This window comes from Gallus gallus, chromosome 4 (assembly GCF_016699485.2).
Source record: "Gallus gallus isolate bGalGal1 chromosome 4, bGalGal1.mat.broiler.GRCg7b, whole genome shotgun sequence".
Classification (NCBI taxonomy): Eukaryota; Metazoa; Chordata; class Aves; order Galliformes; family Phasianidae; genus Gallus; species Gallus gallus.
The window spans coordinates 77,885,910-77,908,345 of NC_052535.1; the positions used below are offsets into that span (position 1 = coordinate 77,885,910).

Here is a 22,436-nt window from a genome sequence, read left to right on the forward strand (position 1 = left end):
TCCTTAAGGAGTAGTGTCTACTACTTGCAGATTCCTGTTTCTGTTCTCAGGTTTGTTTTATTATTAACAGTGTAAGTCTTATCATGAAAGTAACGTTCCTGGAAACAACAGTATGCTGTATAGTAGCCTTCCTCCAGGATTTTCAAAATATATTGCTTTAGTCATGCAGTCACTGTTGCATCATTTTGGTGTACTTGGCAATAAAACTTATGGAATGATCGAGGTTCTTCTGATAATCTAGTGAAGAACACTGATAGTATATGAGGCAAATCATTAACAGTAAAATTGTCCTTTCATATATTAGGTTACACCATAAAAATACTGTAGCTTGCTCAAATTGCAAATCTTCTGCAGGAAGAGTGTGCAGAGATCAACTCTGGCTGAACTTAAAAGCCAGTAGTTAAAGTCAACAGCCACTGTGAGTGAAGCAGAAGAGACAAAAGGAACTTGATATGATAGCTGTCAGAATCAAGCCAAAAGGAAGTTGTGGGACTATCACAGGGTGCTGTGCAGATGATAACTTCATGCTTTTATGTTATCTGAGAAGCTGTGCATACTTTTGTTTGGAAGTTTATTCGATTAAAGGCCAAACAATCTTCTCTCTGAAAGAGATCCATCTGCTAAATGCATTAGAACTTTCAGTGGGATTTAGGTACCTTCTCTGAGGTGCTTCCTTCAACATCAGCAATCAGTGTGTGTAACAGTGCAGCGTGAAACACTGTAGAAGTCCTTGGGTAGACTTTCTTTTTCTTTTATTTTCTTGCTCCCCTTAGCTATGAAGTTATAATCTGTCCACTGCAATAAAAGCAACACAATAGGAAGAGCAAAAGAAATAATATTTAGGGACTATTTCATTGAGGATTTGAACTGGTGAGCAGTTATTCATGGAAAGTTACACCCAACCTTGCATTCCACTGCTGCAGATATGCTCAGCTCCCTGTGTAAATAATCTTCAAATGTGCTAAACCTTGTGTGAAGAAGAGTCTGTCACAAATTACGCATCCTCTCTGCAGGATAAGTATGGATGCAAAATAATGGACTTCAGTCAATGCTTCTTATTTCATAAACTGAATACAAAGATGTCTTACTCATTTGAAGCCACTGAAATTAGTTTCAAATATCTTTCTGGAATATTTTGTCTTGTTTAGGTAATTATTTGCCCAAATTACACAAGAAGTGAACTAAATTACTTAAGGTTAAGAAGTATTACTTACCGTTTTCATTGAAAAATTGGCATTTAAGTTTACTGTAGAAAGTTCCATCAGAACTTGCTTGCAAACAAAGCAAAGAACAAAGCAAATCTTTTTATGGAGAATTCTTTCTGCCCATGCTAGACTTAACCAGCCAATAGCATTCCACTTCTGACAAATAAAAATACTATTTTAAACTTCTGTAGTGTCATCCACCTCCCTTCCTAGAGATCACAGTTCAAGTGACTCCAGAAATGAAAGCATGAAGTGGAAATATTGTTAGGCTGAAGACATTGCTTATGGGTGAAGAGGAAGAACAACTTAGATGTGCTAAGAATTTATTGTTAGTACAGAATTTATGAACAATTGCATGTTTATTGTTAGTACAGCTGGGATTTTAAGAGCCTTACCTTTTCCCCCACTCCTCTGGGTCCTAAGGTTGATGCTTTTACTCTGACTGGGAGGGTGGGGGACAGACATCTGCATCTCCAGTCCTTGGTTCTTTCTTTGTTGTTTTGCAGGTCCACATGACATCTAAATTTACTATATATGGTGCCTTTGATGTATGTTTGGTACTATAACTTTGTTTTCATTATTATCTTTAAAACAAGCTTTGTCTGGCTGCAGCCTGTGCTTTCAGTTAGCAGATGATAACTACAATGGGAGGCCTTGAAATGAGCAACCTTCCAAGTACCTACGAGGCCTACAGGAAGGCTGGGGTGGAACATTTGGTTGAGGAGTGTAGTGATAGAACAAGCAGTAAAGCCTTTAAACTAAAAGAAAAGAGATTTACATTAGAGAGTAGGAAGTAATTGTTTACTCAGATGTTGGATAGGCACTGGTGCAGGCTGCCCAGAGTAGTTGTGGATCTCTGAAAATATCCAGGTTGGACTGGGCTTGGGCAATCTGGTCTAGTGAGAGATGTCCCTGCCCATGGCAGGGGAATTGGAACTAGATCATTTTCAAGGTCCCATCCAGACCAAACCAGTCTATGATTCTTCACTGGTGTTGAATGGTTCTCTTGGATTTGGGGAAGTAATTATGGAGAAAGGCATTGTCAGGGTGATAGGGGGTGAGGGTGCAGAATCATGGTCAGGAGGGCTGGTAGGTTAGACTGCAGCCATGAGCTGCAGATGAAGGACAGCCAGGAGCACAGAGAGCAGAAGCTACCTGGTGGCAGTGGCTGGATCCAACCAAGAGCCCTGAATAGCAGGTACCTCCTGGTTAAGAGGCAGGCCTAAGGAACTGAAGTCAACAAGTCAGCATCAGGCTGGTGATCCCAGCACCCAGGGCCAGACACAGCTCAGTGATCTACAGATGATTGCATGGTGATGAGGCTGGTCTGAACTTCAGCTGCAAGGTAAAACCTGCTAGTGAGGACAACAGTTGGGGTCAGCTTATCCTGGACTGAGGACAACAACTGAGAACATCACCATGCCATCTGGAATGAAGGTGAAAGGGGGAGTCCCCTGTGTGGCTTCTCACCACAGATCAGATCTCAGAGGCTCTCCCCATGGCTGGGTGCCTGCACCCATCAACCATGTTGGCCCTGAGCCCAGGACATATTATGTGCTCAGAGCCCTGACCGAGAATGGTTGGAAATAGTAATAACTAACAGACTTTGACCCCACTTGCTTTTGAAATGTAAAGCAGGCACTTCACACCTCAGTTTCTCCATAATTTCTTAACATGTAGAAATGTAAGGGGCTTTCGCATTCATGTAATTGAGACCTACTGAGTGTGACAAAATATTTTTTGCAGTATATTTAAAGCCACGAAAAAAAGACGTTTAAATGCCTCTGGAAATCACAGTCAAAAATAGGAGGAGGGGTGTAGGGAGGGGAGTAGGACCCAACTCACTCATTCTTTCACTCACTTATTCCTCAAAGTGGGACAAAATCACTACGTTTGCAGCATACTGAGTTGTATTATATTTACACATGAAGTTTTACTTACATAGATGAGAGTAATAACACTTTGAAGCCGATTCCTACAGCAAGTTCTCCTCCTCTTTTAGAAGGGAATATTTTGGTAACTGGCAAAGAGAACAAATGTTGAGCTGCTGCTTGCCAGGCTTCATGAATTTGTGCAGAGACTAACTTGTTACACAAATATCCTTGTGTTATTTTTAGTCTCTAGACAAGGAAAAGCTAGATATCAGGCCTAAAACTACGGCTAAACAAGCTAAAAAGATCTGTCCACTCAAAGCCAAACTGGAATTTGGGACTATTTAAAATAACTGAGGAGGCTGGATAGGGTGAAGGTTGGCAAAGTTTATTTTTCTAGCTTGATTTCCAGGACTGACTTTCACACAAAAGCAACATGAATAGATATTTCTACTCTGCACTTGCTCTGCCTCCTTTTATGCACATTCAGCAGTGCAAGGAATTCTTGGACTCTGGGCTCCTGTGGCTCCCAGAGGGCTCAAGAATGAGCCCTGCAACTCAAGTTCTAAACAAGCTGAAACTGGCTGAGGATGCAATGCATGCAAAGACATTTTGCTTTATTTCCCCCTCCCCAGAGGTCATGAGTGATATTTAAGGCTGAAAGGAGTCAACCAAAAAGGATCATTCTTTGTGTACATCAGAACATGGTGCTTCATCTGGAAGGGCCTTGTATTTTAGAATAATATATTAGTAGTTGGAACAATCTTTCAAAAAATATTATTAGTTCTCCTCTGAAGGATTTGAGGGGAGTAGGAAACAGTTCCTAAATATAACAAGAATTTTAAAATTCCTGGATGAAAAACTCTTTCATGAAGTTGTTTCCCTGCTCTTGAGTGCCTATAATGAGGTCTTAATCAAAGATGTATAAAGTCTTCCCCTGCCTATTGAAGGCAGATGCTACTGCTACTCAGAGAGGAGGGAAGCTCAATCCTTCAGTGCTTTGCAGAGCCAAAGTTCCCTCACTTACAGCATCAATAAAGGCAACATAAGCTGCTCAAATATTTCAGTTTTGGAAATTTTGAAGATACTTTCTGAAATTCAATGGAAAAACCCTCAGATAAGGGGTTCTGTGCTTTCTTTAGTACTGAGCTCCAAATTCCCACCCTAGAAGGACTTTATTTTGGGTCATAGTCCTGCTTTTTAGCAAGAGCTACATTTAGGATATTTTCTATTCACCTGGAAAGAACGTGCACCCAGGAGCAACTCTGGTCTTAACTCAGGGCGTGACCTTACACCCTGAAAAACTTCTACTTGTCAATATTTAATTTAACATTTACTAAATGGTAGGTGGACACCAGGCTGACCTCACTGGAAATAACTTAGTGAAGCTTTAACTAGCTTTCATTTACATAGAAGTTAATGCTGGAAATAATCCTAATGTAACAATAACATCAAACCCACGGTTCATGAGATTTTTTTCCTAAATGATGCCATAAGAGATTTGCATGTGTAAATAAGAGAAAACTGTTGAAACAATGCTGATGACCAACACAGCAAAGGGAAATTATTAACCACATTTTCCCTCAAGGAACTGAGAAATACTCTGTTGTAGCCGATCCAAGTCAGTAATATGTAATAATTACTTCAAAATCTTTCAAAATACTCCATATGATTATATATTTATTGTTGATTTTGTTGTTGTTGCAGTTGCTGTTGTTTTAGCTAAACTGTATTCTACACTGACACATCAGGCAGTTTTTGAAGAACTGAAATCTGAGTATCAGTTTGGTTTCCTAATTTGAGACTGAATTTGTGAATAGGCTCACCTGCGTGGAAACAAATCACATTTTTAAGTGTGAACAAGTATTCACATATAGCAACAAACTTGATATATTCTCTAGTTACTTATTTTGGCATTTCTATTTCTAAGTTCATAACATTGAAAAAAAATATTATTGAATGTGAAATTAAAATTTTACTGACTTCTCCCTGAATATTCAGTTGGTGAGTTTTCACTTAAGCTTGCTTGTAAAGATGTCTTTTTCTTTTGTTTATAATTTCAATTTAAAAAGCATGCTTATTTCTTGTGTAGTGTCTAACAAATAATTCTTGTTTATTTGTCCTGCTTCTTGGTTCTATCTGTGTAAATTGCCCTTGAGTTGGTTTCTTTGCATTCTTACCCAAGTAGACATAGGCCAAATTCATAAACTTGGACCAAAAACTTGGATCAAGTAAGTAGTTTTGTTTAGTCTGACAGGATTAGTTCTAGCACAGTAGGCTGCTCTTCTATCATAATAAAACTCATGTTTTGTCAACTGGCATATCTTTCCAAAGCTTACAAAGCCACGTATAACTGCTTTTGTAGCATGGCAGTGCCAGCTTTATGGCCTCCTCTTACTTATTTTACTGTCCTTATATGAATCACGGGACCTGCTGAGCAACGCTACCTTGCCACAAATGAGGGGTGCTATTAAGAAATAACACATCTGGACTGTATATTGTTAAACTGCTACAGCTTAACCACTTTGGATTAGTTTAAAAGTTATGAAAATTTCAGTTAAAACATAGGCAGCATGAACTGTAAATTAAATGTGCATAAACGTGGAAGGTATCTTCTGTCACTCATATCTAAGACACAAGAGTCATTCAAACCTCATATGCTTCCTCATTCTCATTCCAGATACTGATGAGAGGAATCTCTTATTTCCTCATAATCATCATAACATCTATGTTACAAAATGTTAAGTTACCAGACTTTTTTTCTCTTAAGATTAAGATATTGGGTGCCAAGTTTAATGATACTTTCAGATAAAATTTCCTAGGAAATATTTCAGAGAACTTCTTTCCTGTCCCCCCTAAAAAAGTGATGCTTTCACAACAGCATCTTGTAGCTGGAGAAGAACACCCATGTTTATCTGGAGCAAACTGAATGACAGTATCTTTTGAGAAAATGTTTTTGTTCCTGTCATTGAGATTTATTCAACAGGGTCAAAAGAGATCTATAAAAGCAGCCAGAATAACGATAACCTGAAATAGAAACCAGGTACCGCGTGTTGAATAACAAATTGAACAATGTTACTTCCAGTCCCATCCAGAGTTCAGAATTTCAGCCAACTGGTGCCTCTCTGCCTTGTGCATCTTGGATAGTTTAGCATCTGCAAGCATACAGATAATCCAATTAAACTAGCTGTCAGTGTCCCTGAGGAAATGCTGATGAGCCTAATGTAATGTGTGTAGGATTTTCAGAGTAAGAAATACACATGCTAACATGGAAAAACCAAAATGGAGCACACCTTGTCATACTTAACAGTGTTCTTATCTGCACTTATCTTTGGGATATGCAGATGTGACAGCAAAGAGCAAACTGTTACGGCCTTGTTCTCACCCATGTTTTGTTTAGCACTTAAACCAACATTGATACAAAGTTCCTATCTGTGGCCCAAAGCCAGATCAACAATAAAGTTAAATCTTTTTACAAGCTACTGTATTTTTTGTTACTGTACATTATGTTTTGTCTTCAACCTTTCAAAACCCTGTAAAGAGATGACTCCCAGCCAGTACTATGCACTCCTACATACATAAGTACTGGCCCAACACATCACTATTAAAAGTCATTTAGAGCATACGGAATGCTGTGGGTGTTCCTGAACCAGGCCATACGTAAATAAGCAAGAGTACATAAATACAGGTCCTAGCCTCAGGCACTTGCATTTCAAATGTCTGTTGGTTCAAATGTGGGAAGTAAAGCTTTTTAACATTATGTAGCAGCCGAAACAAAGACCTCTTGTGTAGTATTGCTGCCATAAAAGGCAGTTCATTTTCTACTGGTTAGAAAAGATTTATTTCACAAATTCCAGCCTGAGCATGTTACTATTTTTTTCTAATTACTGTTAATTATTTATTCATTGTGACAAGGTATAAAAAGGCTAAAGCTGGCACTATGTTTTGTTCAATAATTTAAGTGTCCGTATTTCAGAGAGGAGGACCGCTGTAACAACCTTCTGAACGGACTGAACACCGGAGAGCACTGAGAGTGAAGAGCACTTTGGATAAGTTGTAAGTAATGCCTAGATGTTGAAGTGGGTAGCTTGGAGCAACTTCTTCAGTTTGGCAACAGGTTTGATGTGGGCACAGAGGGATAGCTTTATCTGCATACAAACCAATTTCTTGAAATGTCTAAACAAATGGTATCCCGTGTTAGACAAGTACTTAGCATCTCAATAAGCAGTTGTTACCTCCACAATCTGTCGTCTTCTCCTTGATAATAGATTTCTACAGAACATAGCTTTAAATGTTCCACTAATTTATACATTAAAAAGCTAAACTTAATTAGAAATAGAAATTAATTTTTCATTTTCTCAGTGAGGATCATTTTATGACTTGTCCGGAATACTGAAACTGAGATACAGAAATAACCGCTTTGTAAACACTTCAGGACTGACGCAGATATTGGAGATGAAAGACATATACGAGCTTAGTAACACTATATCAATTAATTACTTAAGAGAACAAGTATTTCTGGAAGCTGGCGTGTCTATAGTATCTGTGCTGCAGATTAACTCATGCTAAATGGTTCAGCACCATAGGAATGCTCTGTGCCACGCTGAAGTCATGCCACGCCTGACTCCAGATGACACTTTAATATTGAGACTGTTTGGTCTTTTCTGCAGACAGTACAAAGAAGCACGGTCTCAGTTGCACAAGAATAGATCTATCTTAACAAAACTACTTGAGGAGAAAATAAATGCTTGTTATGAATGAAATTCCATAAACATTATACTCAGGTAGCTGACAATTATGAGAATGTAATACAGAAATTGTTCTGAGTGTCAAAGCCTATCCTATACCCTTGTTACCCCCTGCTGTATCTAATCAACATTTTTGATGATCAGTGGTGGATTTCTTTTGTAGGAGTATGTATGTGCAATTTTCAGTAGAAAAGGAACAGCCTTGTAGATGTCATGGACCATTGTCAGATATACATAGCTGGGAGCACAGGGAACCACTGAGTTTAAGTCCATTACCTTGCAGGGACGGCTCCTTTCTTGGAAGGTGCAAGCGCTCAGCTATAGAGAATTTTGGCTGTAAGTTGCATGGAAAAATTAGCAGTGGTAGCTCTGAAGCACACAAGGAAGGTGAAGGAGTGAGATTTAAGCTTCTCTCCTCCACCCTTTTACAAGAGTTTTAGATTTGCACTTAAAAATAAATAAATAAAAATTAAAAAATTGGTCTTCTGAATCCTCCACTTACATCCAGTAGAGTACATAGGAAACCAAAGCACTCAAGCTGGGAAACTTTACCTTCCAAATAAGAGAACAAGCGAACAACCCTCACAAAAAGAGATGTTTGCAAAGTGAGATACAATCATTAGACATCAGTCTATCATAGAATGGCTTAGGTTGGAGGGGACCTTAAAGATCATCTCGTTCCTACAATTGGATTGTTACATGGTACAATAGGAGTCGCTGAGTCAATTAATGTTATTTTTACACCATTTTACACCAAGCCTTTATGGTTGGCACTGTATTTCAGTGTTCTCTCTTTGAGAGCTTGTTCTCCCCATTTTTAAAAGAAACCAAGTTATTCTGCTGTATACCTGAAAAAAGCTTACTCTGAGAAGTGTAAAAATTCATCAGCTGTAAGCTGCTCTTCTGGCTTCCACATTTTCTCTGTGCATGGCACAACAGTGTTGACTCTGGCATCATATTTTAATAGAGGTTTTGTGTTTTGTGCTTGGGAGACAGATGTGGAAGCGGTGCATGGCCATCAAAAGGAATCTGTGTAATCAGAGCCTTCTAACTTGCAGACGAACTCCCTGAAGTTTGCTTCTGTTGAGCCTGAAACCTACATTAGATTAAGCTTATTCATACCTCTCTCTGTTCAGTTTGCTCTGCCAGCCATAATGCTCCCGCTCTGTGAGCTGCTGAGACATCCTTGCCAAGGCTAACAAATTACGGAATCAGTTGGATTCAATATCCTTTCAATTAATCCAACCTATACTTCGGTAAATAAACTGCTGGATGTGTAGGCAAGCAAATATAGCTGTTCATAATGCTGATACGGAAGGAGCTCTGACGCCTGATGTATGAGCACTGTCCTGATTTTTTGATCATCTCTCGACTAACTGCACAAACTGGGGGGGAGGAGAGACCTATTAATCCATACTCTTCAACAAAAAATAAGACAATGTTTCTGGATCTATATCTTAACAAATTTCTACTGCACTAGTAACATGAACTGCCAGGGACAGAATGCACTTTTCCCCCCACCTGCAAAAGCATTTCAGTGAATGTTAACCAACAGCAGCAGTGCAAACTCCAGATATTCATTTTCCCAAGCAGAATGTCAGTCCTATAGATGTTGTGAGACGCTGCAGTCAGAAGATCTTGTTTCTACTTGCTCTAACCCCACATCTCTTCCCTGCGCACATGTCAATGAGACTGCAGAAGGAACACAGGCAAACTCACAAAGGGTTTCAGTGATCTGTACTCCCTCTCCAGTCCAGATTTCTTAATTTCTATATCACGCTGGATGTGTGTCACAGTCCACTGGGTATTTATAAAAAGGGGTGGAACTAGAGGTAGTACCCAAAATACAGGAGGGACAGTTTGATCTGAACACCTCTGCAGATGGGGCATAGTCGGCTATTGCTGACTTTCCAACAAGGCAGAAATGGTATAAAGGTGTTTCAAAGACTACTCAAAGAACAAGAGGTTAAGACAATTCAGCCATACAAAACTGTGGCGATGAAAGGGAGACACGAGTTATCAGTCTTTGCCAGTGGTGTAGCTGTGAGGTTAACATTTCTCTTTAGATGTTTACCTGACAGCCTGTGACTGAGCCCGTGCTGTTCCTGTTTCAGTGTTATGCCCCATATACACTTCACCCAGTAAGCTCTTAATTTCCAGTTAGATGATGCCCTGTTGGCACTCTGTCAGAAGCGTCACATTTAACACATCATCAACTTAATTATCTGCCTTAAATGTGAAAAAAATAAATAGCATGTGGGTGCTGCAGAGAGGAATACTGATAGATTACTTTTGGTATTCTTGTTAAACATAGCATAGCACAGGTGAAATATCCAATGGTAAAATTAAGTATATATTTTATAAAGTGAAAAGCTTTCACCTTGAAAGCTCTCTTTAAAAAGTAATTTAGCAGCAACTGACTAAAGCCCTATGCAGCAGAGGGGAAAGTGTTGTCTGTAGGCTTTCAGTATTGTCTGCACCGGGAGGTAAAGAAGGAAGACAGTAATTTTTCTGGCTTCAGTGATTATACAATGCAGACACTTTCCTAGTTCCTCTTACCTTAAAACTCAGCCTGATTTCTTGGAATCATTCAGAAATAATGGCCTCGGCACTGTCTATGGTATTTCTTCTGTCAGATAGGATCTCTTCTTAGAAAACGTCCTGTATGCATGAGGATCTGAACATAACTTCTGCTCCAACCTGCTCTTTCCCTAAATTGACTGTTAGTCCCTGTGTATCATATCTCACTGTCTTTTAAACTCCTGTCTAACAGACATCTTGCATTCAAGACAGGATCTATCATTACCATTTATATATACCATAATATTCAAATGATCAAAGATATTGAAATGTGATATCCTTGAGATGTCGATGCAGAAGAATCCATAATCCATACTCAGGACGAACTGAACAGATTGATGAATGGCCCAAGACCACGACATGAAGCACAGTATAAATAACAGATAGTCCACCCTACCTGGAACTACAGAAACCAGATTAGTTTATTAATAAGTGATTATTAAAGTGCCTTTTAATACTGTTGAAGCACATGTGGTAATGATTAGAGAGGAATTTCTTTGACAGGGCACTGAATAAATAGACTCATCCTTTGCAGAGGCATTCACACAGTGGCACAGCTAATGTAAGGAAGGGAGAGAATCCCCAGAATCATTCTGACCCAACATTTGGACAAATCCAAATGTAGCCCTCCAGGTGGATTACTTCAACACAGCTGACGTGTATTTTTGGCTGCTTTTAACTGTGTTTTTGATGCTGCTGTGCCTTCCCGGTGCACTTGCTGGATGCTGCTACAAGTTTCCCTCTTTTCCTCCTCAGCTATCACTTTACAAAGTAACGGAATGGAGAACAAGGAACAAAGCAAAGGGGAGATGAAACAAAATAAGGAGGTGAAGAAAAAAATGGTAAGTGAATGCCACAGCTCTTCCATCTGTGTGTTTGTCTTTATGTCAGCATAGCAAGGTGAGAAACAGTATATGTGTTACCCACATGCAGCCATGCTGTTGGCATTTGAGCGTCAGCTGCAGTGAGCTGCTCCCACTGTTATGTTAAATGAAACTAAATAAGACACAGATACTGATTCATCTCAAATTCACTCCACGTATTTCAGAGGCTCGCTTCTCCCAGTTTGCCTCTTCTACTGTGTGACCATTCAAAAAGATTGGAAGTGTTGTTTGGGTTATCTGTCTGTGCAGACGTTTCTCACTTATGAGCAATGACTTTACGTGTTAATAAGGACCACCTGGCTTTCTGTTCAAGTGCTTCTTTGCTCAGTGTATGACAAGGACACGGGTTGGACAAAGACTCAGGTTGGATATTGGGAACAATTTCTTCTCAGAAAGAGTGGTGTGTTGGCACAGGCTGCCCAGGGAGGAGTCCACTGTTCCTGGAGGTGTTCAAGAATTGTGTAGGTGTGGCACTGAGGGACGTGGGCAGTGGGCATGGTGGGCTGATGGTCGGGCTGGATGATCTTAGTGGTCTTTTCCAGATTTAATGATTCTATGACACCTCCAAGTTTCTACATTACTGTCTGCCTTTAAACCTGCTTTATGGCATTACTTCAGTGCCTTTGAGAACTGCAAGGTACTTGTGAGGTATGTGGCACGTTAGCAGTGGAAAGAGCGCAGATTTACACCGCTACGGACTGCAGACATCTGGGAATGGTTCCCAGACGTGCTTAGAACTAGTCTGAGGCGCATGCACTGCCAACTGGAAGGTGCAGCTTAACTCTCAGCATTTCGATGCATGTTTGCAAATAGGCACGTGCGGATCGAAGAGCTGGAAGCGCTGACCTCCCTCTGGCAGTGCACCTGACCACCGCCCCCTGCGCAGCGCGGAAACCCTCCGCCTCCCCGGGGCTCAAGGCTATTTGCTTAAGTTATTCAGCAGCTCTCTCTGGACCACCCCATCCCTCCCTCCGCTCAGGCCAATCCCTGCGGCCGCGGAGCGGGGCTCGGGTACGGCCGCGCTGCCCCTCGCTCCCCCCCCCCCCCCCCCGGCTCCCCGCCTCCCGCGGCCGCGCCCCGCGCGCTGCCCGGCGGAGATGCGCGGCCGCTGCGCACGTGCGGAGGCGGCGGCATGGAGCCTGCGGCGGCGCCCGAGGCGGACACGCTGGTGGCGCGGGAAGCGGGCGGCCGCCGTGCGGGGAGAAGCGCAAGTAGCGTAAGGAGCCTGAGGGGAGCGGGGACGGCGGCGGAGGGCTGTGGACCCCGGCGGGGTTCGGCCTCGGGGGAAAAAGGGGAGGATCTTTGACCTTTCTCAGCTCGGTAGGCAGGGAGGAGAAGCGGGTTGGGGCAGGGCGGCCGTGGGAGCCGGAGTAAGTCCGTGGGTGAGGACGGGCTGAGGTTGCAGCGCGGAGCTCTCCCCGCTCGGTGCCGGCTGGGCTGAGCGAAAAATACCGTGTGCGCTCGAGCCGGGGGCGGAGGGCGGCGGAGGAGACGGGGCAGAACCGACCGCTCGGTGGGAGAGACCCCGCTGGGCGAGAAGCTCCTGCAAGCAGAGCGAGGAGAGAGGGGCTGCACGGCGGTCAGAGGGGAAGGGCAGGGAGCAGCCGGAGGCCGCGGGTGGACGCGCACCTGTCTGCCGGGAGCCGTCCCAGCAGCGATGTGAGGGGTCGGGTGCGAGGAAATCAGGTGCCTACGGCCAATAAGAAGCCCTAGCAGCGTAAATTGAAAGATCCTAAAACTTCCTTCTGTGCCTGTGCGGTGTTTACTGCTTACAACTGTGTTTGATTTTAACCTGAGAAGGGGGCTGTCACCCACTGACCAAAAAGCAAAATCCCGAATAGTGCTTGGAAAACTGAAATGCAAACCAGTGTACGTTTAAAACAAAAGCAACTGAAGGTTCACAGTACACGAGCATTGCACTGCGTGCTGAACGAAGAAGTGGAGTTGGGAAAAATATTTACAAAGGCTATCAGAGCTCTGGGATCTGTGATAAGAGCAAAAAAGCATGGACTCTTATAAGTAAGCAGCTTTCCAGTGGTCGGGGGTCTTTGCTGTGGTCCAAAATGAAACTTCCTAGCTGCACCTTTATGAAGGGTGACAGCCTGTGCTAACAGCAGCACTCTGCTGGTGGTAAAGGAAAGGAGCACCTCTGGGGGAGGTGTGGCCACTTCTTGTTTCCCAGCCACTATCGAACAGGTTGCTGGAGGCTAAGCTTGCTTTGTTCATTTATTCACTTCTTTATTTAAAATATTGCCCCAGACTTAATATTTTTTTGAGCAAACTTTTTTTTTCTCCTTTTTTTTTCTTTTTCCCCTCTTGTCTCATTTTGCTTTTATCTGGCATTGCTGAAACCTGAGCAAATATTTGAAGTAGTGCACGAGGAGAGACAGGTCATGGAGTAATTGAAGCTCATGTTCCGAGATCTCTAAAGCTTTGCGTGAGGCTGTGTGTGCCTTCTGCAGCAGGCCGTATATGAGCAAATTTCATGGTGCTGAAGTAGGTGCTAAACCTTGCGGTCTGCAGCACTTGAAAATAAAGTGGACGTTGGGTTTGCTAATTTGACAGCACTCCCATGGTTTGTACTGCCTTATTTGCTACTTAACCCTGTGTGCATATCATTTGCCTGCACTGAAGGATTCAGGTGTCCACTGGAGTTTTTAATAAGCATAGACTACGTGGTCCAACTCATCTTGTTTGCAGGATTTTTCCAAGGTGTTTAATGTTGTTGGAGCAGATCTTTTAGCAGCAGTACCACATGAGAACTTGCATGTGTCATTTGTGAACCCTTTGGGAACACTCCTGTATATTTTCCTCAGTGTTCTAAATTCATGGAATCATAGAATCATTTGAGTTGGAAAAGATCTTTAAAGGCCATCTAGTGCAATTCCCCTGCAGAGAAGTGGGATACCTACAGCTCCATCAGGTTGCTCAGAGCCCTGTTCTTTCTGACCTTGAGTGTCTGCAGGGATAGGATACCCACCACCTCTCTGGGCAACCTGTTCCTGTGCTTTGCTACTCTTATAAAAAAATATTTTTTATATCCAATCTAAATCTCCTCTCTTTTAATTTAAAAGCATTTATCCTTGTCCTGTCACAACAGAGTCTGCTGAAAAGTCTGTTCCCTTCTTTCTCATAGCCCCCCTTTTAGATATTGAAAGGCCACTCTCTGGAGGTCTCTCTGGAGCCTTCTCTTCTCCTGGGCCCCACTGCTAGAGCCTGTCTAGGCCTCTCTGGATGGCATCCCTTCCCTCAGGCATGTCAACTGCACCACACAGCTTGGTATCATTTGCAAACTTGCTGATGGTGCAGACAATCCTACTGTTGATGTCATTGATGAGAATAATAAAGAGCCTTGGTCCCAGTGCTGACCCCTGAGGGACACTGCTTATCCCTCATTCAGAGTAGTAGTGACTCCCAGAAGTGAAGGAATGGCTGTTCAACTCAGAGTAATAATGGGCAAGGCGTTATCAACACCTAAATAAAGCCTTATGTTGAAATTTCTGCTTTGTATCACTGAAGTAGTGGTGCAAAGCTGTGTGTGTGTGTGGCAGGTTCATTTTAAGAAGCTGGCTAATAATAATAAATTGTACTTGGCTTATTTAACGAACTCAGTGGGATGTATTTCTTACACAAGATTTTCTTCTCCTGCTGTACACCTCCTCCTGATCCAACTGAAAGTAGAGCAGTTAATGAACTGTGTAATCTCTTCAAAGGCTACCACACCATGTGGAAGAAGTTAACCACACTGGGCTGTCCCACAGGGCACATCTGACCCCTTCAGACATGCAGCTGCAGAGCAAGGCAGACCTCACGAGTGCTGAGCTGTGTGCTGCAGCCCCTGCCCTATCAGTGGGTATCTTATTGTTTCTCCATGAGCCCAAGTGACAGCAACCGTGTGGTGGCAATGTGAACCCCAGCATGTGTCAAAAGCCACACTGCTGCCACTTTCTCTACTGTACTTGTTACGGAGGAGCTTGCTCCAATTCATCACCACTGCTGTCATGCCATTTGCTACCTACTCAAATGTAACTGATGATTCAGATCTTCATTTCCCAAAGGAAAGTTACAATTTTGTGCCGCTGACAAAATGTATAGATTCATTAACCTGTGGTTACAAGGCCTGCTTACACAACTCTTTCTCCTTTCAAAAGCATTGAGGCTTCATTGAGCAATCAGACTGAACATAAAGCAGTACTCACTGCACTTGAAATGTGAGATTCTTAGCAGAGTTTTTAAAAAGAAAAAAAAAATGCTTTAAAATGTCATCCACTTTAACGAAATTTCATGAGTCAAGAAAGGTGAGCCGTCTTCCATGATGTACAAAACAATAGCCAAGCAGCCACCAAAACACAAATTGCTCTTAGGAAATCTATTGAGAATTAAATAATGAATGGCATTGGTCATGTGTGCAGCACTCCAAAATCCAGAAGCATAACTGAGTGGATCAGATGGAAAGGACCCTGAAATCTAGAAGCTTCAAATCAAGTGACTGATACTGCGGTGTCTGAGCAATGCTGCTTTTTGTATGGATGAAGAAATTAGTAGCAGGGGTTGGGGCTATCAGCTAAATGCAGGAGGAGGGGTAGGGAGTGGAAGGAGGAAGGTTGTAGAGGGTGAATTACTGCTACAATGCTGGGGGAAAAGGGCAAATGGCATCTCTGAGAGCGTGTGTGGACGGCAGCAAGTTACTGTTGGAGAGGTACATCTGGGTTACAATATCTAGTTTGTAGGCACTGGCTTGTTTATTTATTCATTTATTGCTCAGAATGTCACTAATGCTTATGGGACAGGCTGGGGGGAACACTGACTTCTTAGACTATCCCCTAAGTCAGGTGTACCCCAAATCGTGTTGCATCAAGTATATGTTACCACAGGGTTTGTGGTGTTATTGTACATTGCCAAAGTTTCCTTTGCTGAGATATGCTCCTGTAAGATTTTGCTTTTTTTGGTGTTGGGGGCCAATGAGGGGATTGAAGCAAGAGTTTGTGAGGTTGAAAGAAGTTTAAATGCTCACTTATGCCTTGGTAAATGTTAACGGAGATGCTGTCACTTCAGATTTACTGTCTTGGCCTGCAGAAATGGGAAGCGCTGCAGGCCGTTACTCTGCATGAAGGAGATCTGCCTGCAGGAGCTATGCAAGATAGTACAAGCAGTGTTTAAAACCGCAGTTTTTCTATTTAAAGTATACTAACAACGGCTACATCTCTTCCTTGTTTTTCAGAATTGGTCTGGAAGTCTGATTGTAGCATCTTTAACTGGTGCTTTTGGGTCATCTTTTCTTTATGGTTACAATCTCTCTGTGGTGAACGCACCTGCAGTGGTAAGTTACTGATACGGCTGGAATTAAGTACCAGCAGAGGGCAGCCTTGTCTATCTAGTGTGCTCTCTCCAGCATGTTGCTCTTGTCCTGCTGATACGGTGGAAGAGGTTAAATCTGCTGTTAACCTTTCTGTGCTTGAACAACTGTTTGTGATGTCTGTGAGGTTTACAACTAAGTACAGCATTGGTCAGGAAAACAAACGTTGCTGTTGAGATGAGGGGTTGTGCAGGGTTTCTTTTACGAGAAACTTCCCAAAACACTAAATAATGCTAAATCTTCTTGCACGGTTTTGTGAGATAAAGCACTTTCAATAGCTTGTCTTTCTGGCTAGTGAATACTTGGTAGCTGTAGGTGCAAATTCAGCAACTTTCCTACATTCAGTTCTGGAGGCTGACACATTTCATTCCCACAGTTTCGATACTATAAATGTCTCTTGCTGCCTCTTAAATAACGGGCCTCCCCTTCTGCATTTTGTGGTGATGATTTCGTTGGTTCTGATTTTGAAACTGCTGCGTTTACAATTTGTTGCAATGCATGGAGCATGTCTGATGAGAAGAGTATTGTAAAATCAGTGTGCAGTATTTGAGGGATTTCATTAAAATATCAGCTATCACACAGAAATCTGAATGCTTTCTTTTCACTCTGGTGGTCTACAGAGACAATTCAATCAAGCAGCACCTTAAGCAATTTAGTAGAGTTGCAAGAAACACTTTATGTTTTTAAATAGGTCACTAGTAAAATCTTGAGTGAGTTGTTCATACTCTGTTTTTAGAAAGTTCCTTTCCAAAGTTCAGCTCCTTCTTTTATGGAAATCTGTCATTAGAATGTGTGGCTAAGCTTCACCCCAGCAGCTCAGTCACATGAAGGATGGGTACAGTACTCACACAAATAATGGAAGATGGAATTTAGAAATTTACCTTTTGCATTCATAGTGTGTTTGGTAAAGCGACGACGGGAAGGATTAGAAATCGACTCACCCTGTAGGAAGCTTTTGTTGTTCCCTTGACAGCTTCTGGGAATTTTCCTGAAGCTCCTGGTACCATCTGTACCAATAACACCGGTTTAGACAGATTGGATGTTTATACTAGTATGGCATGTCTGTGCATCACCTCACCTTGCAATCTTCAGGAGATAAGTATGGCTTAGACAGAATCAGCAGGAAGCTGAAATTCTGTGAACAATGGTATTGATTGTAGTGGTGATAGGCATCTTTCCTGCACTGTGGCAGTGCTGTCAGAGGAGCAGCGTGAATTGTCTGGCTTCTAAACTTTTAAGTGCCATGTGAAAAATGGACCATCTGATCATCAAAGCCCTCCTGCCACTTTCTGCAGGGGTAAAAGAAAGAAAGGGTGATTGGAAATGCTGTTTGCCAGTGCTCAGATTGTTAGATTTGAGCCACGTAATTGATTATAGTGGTGATCAGACAAGAATGAAGATGGGGAGACTAGAGTTGCAACTGTACCATGAAGAATGCTAAATTTCAAGTATCATGGATAGTAGTACTTCCAGGATCGTGTATTTTTGCTCGAAATCTTTATTTGTGGCTATTGGACAGAAAGTTGGCACCATGTTGGTGGTTCTGGTCATGCTGCTGACAGGTATGCATGAAGTCTGCCCTTTTCCAGAATGGTGTTGCAGTATTTGAGAAATTTGAGTATCTTTTGCTCCTATTTACTTCAGTATAATTCCTGTTGACCAACTTTAGAGAAAGCTCTATATAATGCTTTCAAAGGTATTTAGAAAGGGCTCGATAATGACTGTTGACTAAGGTATCAGATGTTTCCAGGAGACAGGATTTGAACACACTGTCATGAACACTGAATTGTATAGGGGAAGTTCATTTAAGGCTGAAACTATGAACTCTATGCAAACCTTTGTGTTTGTCTTCTGTCTGTGCTGAAAGTTGTGCCAACTCATCAAACCACAGGGAAATGCCCCTGCAGTTCTCAACTGGGAACTTTACCACAAGCCATTTCATAAAGTTCTGTGCTTGATCTGACTTCCTTTTTGCTGCAAGTGGGAAAGAAACTGCACCAGATCTGCTCAGGAGAGGGGCAGCTGGGGGTTGGGGACAGGGTCTGCACCAGAGGATGGTTGAAGAGGGTATGCATAATGGATTTGTTGAATCAGATTTGTTTTTTGCTTTTGGTTTTCATTTCCATGTTCAGTACCTCAAAACCTATATGTGTTAATACCTTCCCATTTAGTGTCAGTGGAAATCTAGGCAAAAGAAATGTAAGCGATGGTATGTTTGTCTCTTATTTTTAAATGTTGTAGTTTGTACTTTATTTTCTTGAATGTCTACACTTATCTAATGTCTCATTATGAATAAGAAAGCAGTGCTGAGAAAATTAGTCATGACAAGGGGAAAAAATTTACATACTATTTTTAGTTATTAGTATTAGCAAGAAATGCTAATAGTGTTCTAAAAATGCTTTCTCTTAGTATTCATTACTATCAAAAATGAATCTCAAATAAACCAGAAATCAAAATCTAAATATAATTTGAGTACTGATATTAGAGATAGGTTTTATTACTTGATATAGTGATGGATTTATTTGGATATTCAAGATGAAATACAGTTTGCTGCAAAGTTAACCAAGTGCAATTGGACATTTTTTCATGTAATAATTTGTTTCTGTTTGCATGGGACCTGATAAAATAGAATGGAAGTAATGAGGTATCATTGTCTTTCTTTTAAAAGTCAGGGCACAATGGTCTAAAATTTAATAGAAATAGAAATAGAAATAGAAATTTAATAGAATGAAGACAGTACATGGTATGTTCTACCTCCACCTCTCTAATGTACTTGACGTGTGCAGAGATTGTGTTTCAAACTAAACAAAGACCTCAGGTTGAATAGCTTGTGCATACAAGGCTGGAATACCTAAGTTTGGAAGTTCCTAGCCTAAACAGGGAGAGCTTGGTGGAAGGCTTATCCTTCTGAGTGCTACCCCAGGATACTTTAGTGGCTGCGTCATGCCTGATGAAATCTGAGAGGATCCTGCCAAGACTTTGAGATACTGTAGAGCTTGTGAGGGGTTGTATCACACAGATGTGCAGAACTGTTCTGCAGGAGTGATCATTTGGTACCTCATGCTTTCTGGAATACCATAACCCCCATTGGTATCAGATCTTTGCTTGGTTTCTAAATGAGAGAGGCATAAAAATGAGGAAGTTTGATGAAAAAGAAATCAAATGCACAATGTCTTTGCAGATGATACAGAGATTATGTAAAAAATGTCATACTGGGGATACGAAGACTTTACATTTTAGAAAGATGAGAAAATTAGGCATAACTGAACATTAGAGTAAGGGTAGTTGTTAAAGGCATCTTGCAGAAAATTAGAATTGTGCTCATATGAGGAAAGCAGAAAAATAATATAAATTCTGGTATGCTGATGGCTAAAACCGTGAGCTGGTCATGGGGTCTGAGTATTTTCAGAAGGGAGAAAAGACTTTCAGAGAGCTGAGGATGTAAGGCTGATAGATCAAGCTGAAAAACAATGTTCCAGAAATACGAAGACAGAGCAAGAAAACTGAATTAATGTTTTGGAATGGAAAAGTCTCTGAAGGTCCCACGCCAGAACCCTTTTTATAGATGTATTGGATACATTTTAAAATCAGTAGAGATGTGGAATAAAATTAGTCATAATTTTCTATCCAACTGACAAAATGCCTTGCATAAGACTAAAAAAAATACCCAAAAATACAGGCTACATATCACTTCTTATAAATAACAAATATAACAGAGAAATTGAATGAATTAATGTGACTTGAAGGAAAAAGTAATTTTGAGGGACAGACTTGGAAGATACAGGTTAAGAATTAGATATTTGCACTTGACAAACTGGCAGAAACTATAATAGAAAAGTGAGAATTTGGGAAAGAGCAGACATGGCTTTTGTGAAGGGCAATGTTCCCTTAGGAGTCTGGACTTCTCCACAGACTCAAGAGGTGCTCAGACTTTAAAAAATATTCTGGAAGGATCCTTATGGGAGTCTTCTATAATGAATTAAGCTGCCAGGGCGATAAGTGTAGGCTTTGGGATAGATAAGGCATTAAAGGACAAGAAGACAGGAGAAGCCAGGTCTCAGGTTTTTGTTTCTTTAAGAGAACTCAATTGTCTGGGAGATAGATTTATTTCTGCATCTTAGGTGCTTGATTTCATGTTTGATACTTTCATTACTGAAAATAAATTGCTTGTTTAGCTGCTTGAACTTCATTCAAAAAACATCCTATGTAAATGTGAAGGGAAGAAGCTATAATTTATTTATAGAAGTAATTTGTGATTCTTAACTTTAACAGTGTCAAAAAAAGCTAGGTTGTTGTTTTTTTTTTTGCCACTGTGGCTTTTTTTTCCCCTGCAGTATCAAACCGACATCTAAAAGTTCTTATCTTTCTCCTCTAGTAATTATTTATCTTGGCTGTGAATTTCTGGGGAGAAAAATGTTATCTTCTGTTGCTTGGCTTAATATGTCCTTTATTTTGTGCGGCTGGCTTGTTCTGTGTTATCATAAATAAGTCATAAAAGTGGAGCAGGCTCCCTTCTTCCATCAGTCTATGAATACCAGTTCATATTGAAAAGATCCAACCAATGATCAGAGTAATGTCTGGTGTCACTAAAAAAGGTGAAGGGTCTTAGTAATTGGAGACTCTTTGCTGAGAGGCACTGAGGCGCCTGTCTGCCTCTCGGATAACCTCTAGAGAGGTTTGCTGCTTGCTGGGGGCTTGCATTCAGGACATCAAGAAGAGAATATCTGACATGATAAAGCTAGACAACCACTATAAGACCTCCTGGTCTTTCAAATTCAGTTGCATGAGGTTGCAACCAGGAAATTAAAAATATCACAAAATCACAGAGTTTGGAAGGGACCTCAAGAGATCATTAAGTCCAACTCCCCCTGCTAAAGAAGGTACCCTACAATAGGTCACATAGGTAGGCGTCCAGCCAGGTCTTGAATTGTTCCATATAGGGAGACTCCATAATCCCTCTGAGCAACCTGTTCCAGTGCTCTGTCTCTCTTACCATAAAGAATTTCTTTTGATGTCAGTATGGAACTTTCTACGTTCAAGTTTTAGGCCATTACTTCTTTTCCTATCACTACACATCACTAAAAAGAGCCTGGTCTCATCCGTTTGCTTCCCACCTCCCTTTAGATATTTATAAACATTTATCAGACCTTCTCTCAGACTTCTTTTCCCCAGGTTGAACTGACCCAGGTTGCTCAGCTTTTCCAAAAAGACTTTATGTCCCTTGGGAAGATGTTGGAGGGATTGGGAGTGCAGGTAGTGTTCTTCTCAGTTCTCCCAGTTGGAGACAGGGATCTGGGCAGAAGGAGGAGAATGGATCATTTGAATGGCTGGCTGCATGGGTGGTGTCACACCAAAGGCTGTGGGTTCTGAAAGCCCGTCTGAAGTGCCTCTATACCAACATACATGCAGCATGGGAAATAAGCAGGATGAGTTGGAAACCATGGTGCACTTGGAAAACTTGTGATCTTACTGCTATCATGGTGAGCCTATATAAATTTAATGAGGTTCGACAAAACAAAGTGCAAGGTTTTGTACTTGGTTCAAGATAATCCCAGATATGTTTTCAAACTGCTAAAAAAACTCCTTGAAATTAGCCCTGCTGAGAAGAACTTAGTGTTCCTGAGATGAGAAACTTAACATGAGCCAGCAGTGTGCACTTGTAGCATGGAAGGACAATGGTATCTTGGGCTGCATCAGAAAAGACATGACCAGTGAAGGTGGTGATTTTTCCCCACTACTCTGCCCTTGTGTGGCCTCATCTGGAGTATTGTGTTCAAGTCTGGGGCCCCCAA

The 22,436-nt window shown here is 41.5% G+C and overlaps 1 protein-coding gene across 3 annotated transcripts in view; it reads left to right on the forward strand.

Annotated features, from left to right (window-relative positions):
* Positions 1-22,436, forward strand: part of SLC2A9 (solute carrier family 2 member 9) — a 107,731-nt gene that overhangs the window by 8,903 nt on the left and 76,392 nt on the right. Inside the window, exons 1-3 of one of the 3 annotated variants that reach the window (XM_040699483.2) lie at positions 6,784-7,132; positions 11,161-11,246; positions 16,510-16,608. In XM_040699483.2, the coding sequence (XP_040555417.1) occupies positions 11,184-11,246; positions 16,510-16,608 (162 nt within the window). In that variant the 5' untranslated portion in view covers positions 6,784-7,132; positions 11,161-11,183. Of the gene's footprint in view, positions 1-6,783; positions 7,133-11,160; positions 11,247-12,378; positions 12,505-16,509; positions 16,609-22,436 lie in introns of those variants that run through there. The other 2 variants (XM_046940740.1, XM_420789.8) reach the window with 2 other exon arrangements.